Below are 9,130 nucleotides of genomic sequence, written 5' to 3' on the forward strand. Positions count from 1 at the left end.
CAAATAGACTCTTCAAATTTGACTATGTATAACCTAGTTTTGATTACCTCAAATACAATCATTTTTGTTACTTAAAAATTTGTACATAATTATCAACTATGGAGATGAGTTGATTTCTAAACATCCATCCATCTTGACTCTTAATTCAAAATATATAAACCAAAATTGTAGAAAGATTTGTTTGACATTACATGAACCAATGAATTTCCAAAGAAGTGAGGAAGCTTACATCCTCTACTGGTAACTCAATCACTCCCCAAGGAGACAACCATTTTCGTCAACATCAACTCCTCCTAAACCATCGCCACGTGTTCTTTCTGGTCCACCTCAAATATCATCTCCTCAGCATCTCTCCCCTTTACCTTTACTCTGTCTTTTCTTCCATAAACTCCACTGATTTTTCATTTCTCTTCCACTCAAAAGGTATGTGATCCTTTCTTCCTCCTTTTTCTCTCTTTTCCCTTTTTGTATTTTGCAATTATGTTTATTCCTTGTTGATTAGCTTCTCTTTTCTTTAATTGGATTATCAATTCATGATCATGTTGATTCCTTGTGCTTAATCAATTGCTTAGATCAGAAAATTAATGGGGTTTTAACCTAATTCTAGCCATGAAAGTAGCCAAAGGAAAAGGAGCAGCACCAAGGAGAGACAACAAAAAGGAAGCATTAAAACCTGTTGAAGATAGGTATAATTAATTCCATGAACCAATTCATCTTCTTACCCCCAATTTTACTTTCTAGGTTTTCAACAAAATTCACTTTTTTTTTTTTTGTTTTTCAGCAAGCTAGGGAAGAGAAAGGCTGCTGTGAAGCCTAATAAGAGTACCAAGAAAGTAGCTAAGAAAGATGAAGTAGCAAAGAAAGATCCAAACAAGCCAAAGAGGCCACCTAGTGCTTTTTTTGTCTTTCTGTAGGTCTGCCTGAATTTTTTAGATTTGGGTTTTCTGTTTCTATGATAACTATTTGAAATTTGTTGTTAATGTTGAATTAAATCATTTGCAGAGAAGAGTTCAGGAAGGTCTATAAAGAAGAGCATCCCAATGTGAAAGCTGTCTCAGCTGTAAGTTTATGTGTTTATATAAGCATCTGTTGTTTATGGTAGCAAATTGTTTTACAGGTTAAAAGAGGGGTTTTGTTGTTCTTATGTTGATTTAGAAGTTGATTTTGGTTAATGGATCATGTCAATGAAGGTGGGCAAAGCTGGAGGAGAGAAATGGAAATCAATGTCTAAAGCTGTAAGTTACTAATTTAAATTCTTTTGAATGTTTCTATTTGTGCTTATGGTGTTTGTTAAAATGCCTGACTGACTGGTCAGGTCTTGATATATGCAATAACTGATTTGTGTTCTTTCCGCGTTGATAATGCTTTGCTGACCGAATTTCTATCGTGTTCGTGTAATGGATGGGAATATGATAGGAGAAAGTGCCTTATGAAACCAAAGCAGCGAAGAGGAAATTGGACTATGAAAAACTTATGACAGCTTACAATAAGAAACAAGTAATTTTTGAGATACTGATTTTTTTGTTAATCAAATACAAGTCCCTTTCTATTCTTTAGTGTAATTAGTAGTAAATCAATTTCTTGATCAGGAAACTGCAGCAGAAGAAGAAGATGATGATGTCGGTGACGGAGAGTCTGAAAAATCCAAGTCTGAAGTGAGTCATGAGGAGGAGGAGGAGACTGCGGAGGTAAATACTTTGTTGGCTTTCAATTAAGGACTAAATCTGGCTCTTCTTGGATTGAATCATGCTCAATTTTTTAATAACATTCCATTTGTTTGCACTGCCTGAATCTGAAGTTTTATCCGCTCTAATATCTCAAGTTCTGCAATTTTATTCCGTTTTCTGTCAAATTGTAAAATGTTGAATTAAGCCGACAATATCATTCCTTCTGTATATGCGCAAAAACAAGCAGGATTGCCTTTATTCAATTCCTCATTAGTCAAGGTTAATATGTTTGACTGATGTTTGAATACGATTTTATCGAAGAATTTACCGAAATTAAGAGTTCATACAATTAAGGACTAAACCTTATGTTAATGTTTTTGGCTGGATGATGGGTGGATCAACTCTTATCTTATGAAGAGTTTCATAAGCTTCAAATGTTCATAATCTTGGACAATTTTCAATATGTTGTTTACTAGCTACTAGGCAATACTTTTGTTAGGCCGATTGCCCCATGTAGCGCCAAGATTTCCCCCTAAGTTTAGTAAGTACGATACAAGGGGATTTCTCTTCTACAAGGCATTAAACCAACGAGACTATAGCCGAACCTAAGCTTATAGCCACAAGTCCGTATCATATCTTTGTTGTAGTCTTCTATGTATATGGCCTCGCATCCCTTAAGAGCACGCACTATGAGCTCCTCTGCCTCATCTTGCATCCATTAGACACCTTTACAAAGACATCTCCTGTCTTATCAAGGCTTGATACCTGTCACCTAGTCGTGAGAGAGTCTAGGGTGGATCACATCACATGAGCTCAGTGTTTTTTCACCGGCCTAGGGATGGTGTGTGGGGGAAATCTAATGTCAAACTATAAAACCCAAGAATAATATTTATTATCTCTAATACGCTTTGCATTCTCCGGTTTGCTACCAAATAACAAATACTCAATCATATGTTCAATGATTGAAATTTCAATCTTTTGGATATGCAGGACGATGATGACGAAGACGATGACGATGAAGATGATGATTGAAATTCCGATATGGTTGATCCAGGCCAAAGAAGCTGGAAATTGTAAGATCACTATGTTTTGAGTTTCATCATGTGTGTGGTTGTTAATTTTATGAAATGGGGAAAAGGTGTTGAAGTTTCTTGGTGATGGTAATAGAGCTTATATATGCAAAGGCTTTATTGAGCATACACCACACTTGATTTTCAAATATATGTATCAATTACAGTACTGAATTGATGTTTTCATAATTATCATCATCTTTTTTTTTTTTTTTTTTTTCCACTTATAGGTATTTGATGATAAGAATAAATATTGCACGATTCTGAAAAACAATTAAAATCTTATGAAGGCTTAATACATCTGTAGGGATGGCAACGGGTTCTATATCCGTGGGTACCCGGCACTACCCGTACCCTGTACATAAGGGTATGGGACGGGTATGAGATCAAAACCATTACCTGTTAGGGTAATGGGACGGGTATGAGATCAAAACCATTACCCGTTAGGGTTCGGGTAATGGAACGGGTATGGGAATACCTCCGGATACCCGTTACCCGTCATCACTCTTTTATATATTAAATATATTATTATTTTTTTAGATGTAAATGTGAGATTTGAACCCAAACCTTTTTTTTCTTCAACCATTGAGTGATATGAGTAAGCTATTTTATTCTTATTGACTAAGGTTCAATTTGTTCAATTTTTAGGTGGATGATTTATTAAATTTATATTTTGTTAAATTTGTAATATTTTTTGTTTTATTCATTTATTCTTAACGAGTAAGGGTACCTGTGGTATCCGCAAATTAAATGGGACGGGTATGAGATGCAAAAATTATACTCATTAGGGTAATGGTACGGGTACGGGTAATTAAAAAATAAACGCATAAGGGTCTGGGATTGGCACTACCTGCAGGTAGATCTGTTCATGGGTCGGGCTGGGCCGGGCCTATCGGGTTTTTAGGTAAAAATGCTCGGTCCAAGTCCAATCCACTATTAATTTAGGCGGGCTCGGGTTGGGCTGGGTTCAGGCTTAAAAATCAAATTCCAAGCCGGAGTTAAAAATCAAATCCTAAGTCCCACCCATATAAGTCTTTTTTTTTTGTAAGAAGGGAAGAAAAAAAACAAACAAACAAAAACCTAACCCGGGATCAGTCTAGGAAGACTGACCCCAATCCTATCCTCAAGAAGAGAAGGTAACAGAAAAGAAGGAGGAACGGAAAGGGTAGAAATACCTAACATCCCCCCATGCCCAGCAGCTGCCAAGCGATCCCCACCCATATAAGTCTACCTAAATATAAATATAAAATTATTAATTATAAAAAATAAATATTTAATATATAAATATATGCATTTATTAATTAATATCAATAGACGGACCGGACTGGATCGGTTCGTGTTATTTTTATTAATCCCAAGTTCGTTCAAAAATAAGGAGGCTTTAGCGAATCTGGATCGGGTTGGGTCTATGAACAATTTTTATTGTCTAAGCCCGGTTCAAGGGACACAGGCCTGGGTGGGGCGGGTGGGTACCTGAGCCCGTGGATAGGTCTATCTGCAGGTACCCTAGCTGTTGCTATCTCTATACATCTGTTGTCTAAGTACTTTTTCCAGTTCCATTGAATTTTCAAAAGTTTTAAATGATCTCTTATTATTATCTAATGTATTCAATAACCTTTTATTTTTGTTCAATTATTTGTCTATTTGATGATATACTTTTTTTAACACGTGGCGAAGCATCTTCCAATTACTGCATCAAACAAAATCTATTGAGAAATCGGATGTTATTGAATACTATCGGATAAGAATACAAGAATTCGGATTTTTGTTTAAATAGACCAAGAAAAGACAAGTTTTGGCATACATTCATGGTTCTTTGACATGTCTTTCTATACACTTTTGAACTAATTTATTAAGAAAAATGATAAATAGTAAATTAAATTATATTAATAAATTCATTTGACGTGTTGGTCAAGATTAATTATTAATAGGCTTTCTATATGAATATTATAATTAAATATAAAATTACAATTAAATTAAATTATCGAATTTAATTCTAAATATGATTATTTTTCATATATAATAAATAAAGTATTCTTTTATACTTAAAAATTCTAAATTCTAATTTATAAATCCTAATATAAATTTCAATTCTTAAAATAGATTAAAAGTAATGATTTTATTACTTTGACATAATGAGAAATTAAGATTCTATATAATTATAGATAATTTTTCAGATATAAATTTATATGTAAATTTCCCGCTATTTATTAATTTTATTTATATCCAAATATAACAAGCATTAAGGGCTTGATTGGATGGAGAGTTTGGAAGGGTTAATAAGGGAAGGGTCAGTAAGGATTGATAGAAACCCATGTTTGGGAGGGGAAATGGTTAGTAAGGGTTTCTACAAACTCATGTTTGGAACACAAAAACAATTAGAAAGGTAAAGGTTTGAAGGGGTTTTGAAGGGTTTCTTTTTAAGAAATTCCATCCAATTTTCAACCCTCCAATTTGGTGGGTTTGGAAGGGTTAGAAATTACCCTTCCTTCACATTCCTTCCATTTCCTTACCTTACCTTTCCCTACCATTCTCTACCCTTCATCGAATCAAGCCCTAAGAGTTAATACATAGGAACCAATTAAGGTTGACTTTGATGGTTAAGGACATCAAATCGTTTAAATTAGTGATCTTGAATTCGAGTCCTAATGAATGTAGAAAACTTTAATTGGGAGAGGATTTTTAGGTGTCTGACGAGTTTCGAACCGTGTAACCTGATTATTTATCAATAAAATAAAAAAGAAATACATAGAATTGAGGTTCAATTCTAAACCTAGTTTCTGTGAAATAACTCGTCTTTTTTTTATCCAGGTTTTAAAGGGTTTTTTTCTTCCGATTTTTAGTTGGAAAATAAGCATTTGTTTGTTTTGTTTTTTTATTGAATATTTTTTCATTGATTTACTATGATAAATTTGATATTTTTTCTTTATTTGTAGTTTTTTCTTCTTTATTCCTATATGGGTGATGACTGGTGGAGAATTTCCGATTAGCTTCCGTCCCTGTGGGGGGCGTCGTTGGGTTCGACGGGGGGAAGCTCCGATGCCAAAGTCAGTATGAAGTATGGAAGAGTAAACTGAATTGACAAAGTAGGGTTTCTAGGATTATGTGTATGTGTACCTTGATAGCCTGAGATACAAGCTATATATAGCCATGGAGTTATAACCTTTAGTAACTAGAAAGTCTCCATTAATGTTTCATTAATGGCAGTTACTGATTTCCTTTAAGTATGCCCGTTAGCTTATTAATAGCTCATTAATGGTCTTTATTGCGGGATCGGCTCAGCTGTTCCGCTAGCGGATTGAGAGGTTATGGCGGATCGCCACATAGACATGACTGCGGATCTCTTGTGGCGAAGTCTTGGTGATCCGCCTGTTAGATCTCCTTGCCTGATACGCCATCACATCTCGGTATCAGGTGATCAATACGTGGCCGTTCTAGGGGAATATCTATTTTGATCCTTTGGATAATATCCCAATGTTATCAATGGGTGGTTGTGATATGTCTATAGCGTGGTTGTAATATGTCTATATGAGTGGTTGTCATTTGTCTTTCTATATAAATATTATCATATTTTTCTTTATGGGAAAATATGAAAATTTTCTCTATCATCACATAGATTTGATTTGAGTTAGATCATGAAATCATTAATGGAGAAAAAGACTATGAAATATATTATGTGTAGAGTACAATTATACCAAAACCAGTTTTTGAACATTGTACTATTGCTCTACCATAAATGATATTGAAAATGCAGATTCAAACTTTTCCGGTGTACTTTTAGATTGTAATTTTTTAATTACTTTATGTTGTGATGTACTATTTTCCTATGAAACGATTATCTTTTTTCTAAAAAAAAAGGGTAATACACAAATTGATATTTGATTTGCGGGTAAGTTACCCACATATAATGTTATTAACCATTATCCTTTTATTATTTTATTTTTTTGGTTGTCGGAGAGGGGATAGGACCCCGGGGAGCAAAGAAAAAACTAAGCGCTAATCAATCTAGAGGAACTAGCTCCACATAAATCTGAAAAAAGAATATCCTAAAGGTCTGCAGGCGGTGCCTCACACTCGTGAAGCCCAAGGGACAGTTGTCCTGCGAAATTTGCCATCCAATCCGCAGCTCGGTTCCCCTCGCGGTACGTATGCACAAGGTGAACCTCCCACATCTCAATCCAAAAGCTCCCTACACTTCACAATCAACCAATAAAACGATGACGTTCATTCGTGCTATCCTTGATAAGCCTAATGATCGCCGTCGAATCAACCTCAGCTACAATTCTCCTATACCCGTTCTTCCACGCCAAATCCAACCCAAAATATAAGCCCCACAGCTCGACCAACACTGACGAGCAAACTCCTAAATTGCACGCGAAACCCACAAACCAATGCCCTCTATCGCCACGGATCAGACCCCCCGTTGAGGCGAGGCCCGGGTTTCCCTTGCTGGCCCCGTCCGTGTTCAGCTTCGCCCAACCGATTTCCGGCGCAATCCAACTGAACAAGATCTCCCTAGTTGCTCCTCCGTGAACTTCCGCTGTTAGCAAAAAAGCCTGTTTGAACCCAACGACTTGAGATCGGAGGAAATTAGCGTAATTACTCGGGAGCGGGGCACTTGGCTCAAAAATTCTCTTGCAGTGCCACTTCTAGAGCCTCCAACAAACCGTGATAAAAAACGATATTCCACTCGAAACTCTCCTGCCTCTCCTGCCTAGTAAGGTTCAAACCAACCCAATCTGTTAAGTCGACGCTAAAGAATGGAACCTGTAACTGAGTCGGTACGAAGAACCTCCAAACTAATCTCGCTATGGGGCAGTCCCGGACAATATGCAGGCTGGTCTCCTCATCGGGGCAAGATAAGCACTTAATGTCCAAGCTAAGGTGCCGGCGAGCCCGATGTTGGAAATTAGGCTAAGGTATAGCAGCGGAAATATAAATTTTTTAACCTATTTCCATTTAACCATAGGATCCGTTAATCGTTATTTCATATAAAGAGGGATAAGAAGAATTACCTCTTGATGATCAATCTACCGTTGTTAATGAAGTGCCCACAACTCTTCTCCGAGTTCCCAAACACGAAATAAAACATGGGAAGATTAATTTAGAATCAATCGTTGAATAGCAACCAAAGTAGATTGCCTCTAACTAATCAACACAAGATCAAGGATAAGAGAAATAGATGAAATCAATTGATCGGAAAGAAGCCGTAGAAAATCTCGTCCTCGAACTAGGGGTGTCAAAATTTTCTCTCTCTTGCACTATATGGATTTCGAAAATCACTAGGGGAGGGGTATTTATAATCTCTTGTATCTAATCCCTAGTTAGATAGAATTAGGTTACTGAATAGGAATTCAATTCGGAATAGAATTCCTAATTATTATCTCACTATATATCTAATATATTAAGGATAATAATAATAACCTTATTGGATAATAATAGGAGTATAATAATCTAATTAAAACTCCTAACTTATTTATCTCTTAATTAATTTAATTCATAATCCTAATCTAATTAGGATTAATAAAATCAAATTAATCATTCATGTATATTACTATATGAATTTCGACCCTCCTTGGTCCATGGGCCTTATTGGGCTCAATTGGGCTTCAATCAATTAATTAACATCTATCTCTCTTTTAGGTTCCAAGTCTTATGTGTGACCCATTAGGTTCTTATTGCTTCTAGCCGTATGCAACGTTATTAAATTAATTTTCAAAGAATTATATTTAATCTTTGCATAACGGAATGATGTACAGAGTATGTGATTAGCAAGTCCGTAATCATTCCCCCAGAGCTATAAGAAGGCAGGTTGATTCTGTCGTTAACCTTTCCGTATTAGTTACAGTATAATTCGATCCTTTATCAACTACATCCGTGAACTGAATCTTATGACTATGGATGATGTCAAGTCACATATAGCGAGACGTTCGTTTTACTTGTACAGGCCGAGTCAACTCAAATAGATAGGTTAAGTGAAATCTGTATTTCAAGTCTTAAGCTATCACCTTGCAAGGATTTAGAGTCGAGTCTTCCACAAGCGATCCATGGATGTATCTCCCATTCATCGGGAGTGATAAATGCTCAATCCAATATATAACGATCCCGCAATCACTTCCTGTGATACCCAACGTCTACTGTTCACACCCTAGAGTCATCTCTGTTAAGGATCGTGTTACACCATAGTCAAAGCATCACATTCCATAATCCAGAATACCAATTAATATTCCTTTGAGTCTGAGGATTAGTTATACCTATTAATACCAATGAGATGAACAGGTGACAAGGACGAATCTACCCATCCTGTTATCTCAAATCGGATCCCCAATCCTAATGAACAACTTTTCATCGGATCTATGTAACTGTCCAGATATCTGTATATATGAAGCTTGT

General features: G+C 35.9%; 1 protein-coding gene across 2 annotated transcripts; it reads left to right on the forward strand.

The window, feature by feature from the left end:
* The first annotated feature begins 268 nt into the window (after window positions 1-268).
* On the forward strand, window positions 269-2,935 carry LOC136227701 (high mobility group B protein 1-like). Of its 2 annotated transcripts, XM_066016439.1 has the most exons (8): window positions 269-423; window positions 608-686; window positions 782-910; window positions 1,003-1,060; window positions 1,191-1,235; window positions 1,417-1,497; window positions 1,590-1,688; window positions 2,658-2,935. In XM_066016439.1, the coding sequence occupies exons 2-8, from the start codon at window positions 610-612 to the stop codon at window positions 2,697-2,699; spliced, it is 531 nt and encodes a 176-aa protein (XP_065872511.1). In that variant the 5' UTR covers window positions 269-423; window positions 608-609; the 3' UTR covers window positions 2,700-2,935. The 2 variants fall into 2 exon arrangements, with proteins under 2 accessions (XP_065872511.1, XP_065872512.1); XM_066016440.1 differs by lacking the exon at window positions 269-423 and having other exon boundaries at window positions 589-686.
* Window positions 2,936-9,130: the final 6,195 nt, after the last annotated feature.

The sequence above is a fragment of the Euphorbia lathyris genome, chromosome 4, assembly GCF_963576675.1.
Source record: "Euphorbia lathyris chromosome 4, ddEupLath1.1, whole genome shotgun sequence".
NCBI classification, from domain to species: domain Eukaryota; kingdom Viridiplantae; phylum Streptophyta; class Magnoliopsida; order Malpighiales; family Euphorbiaceae; genus Euphorbia; species Euphorbia lathyris.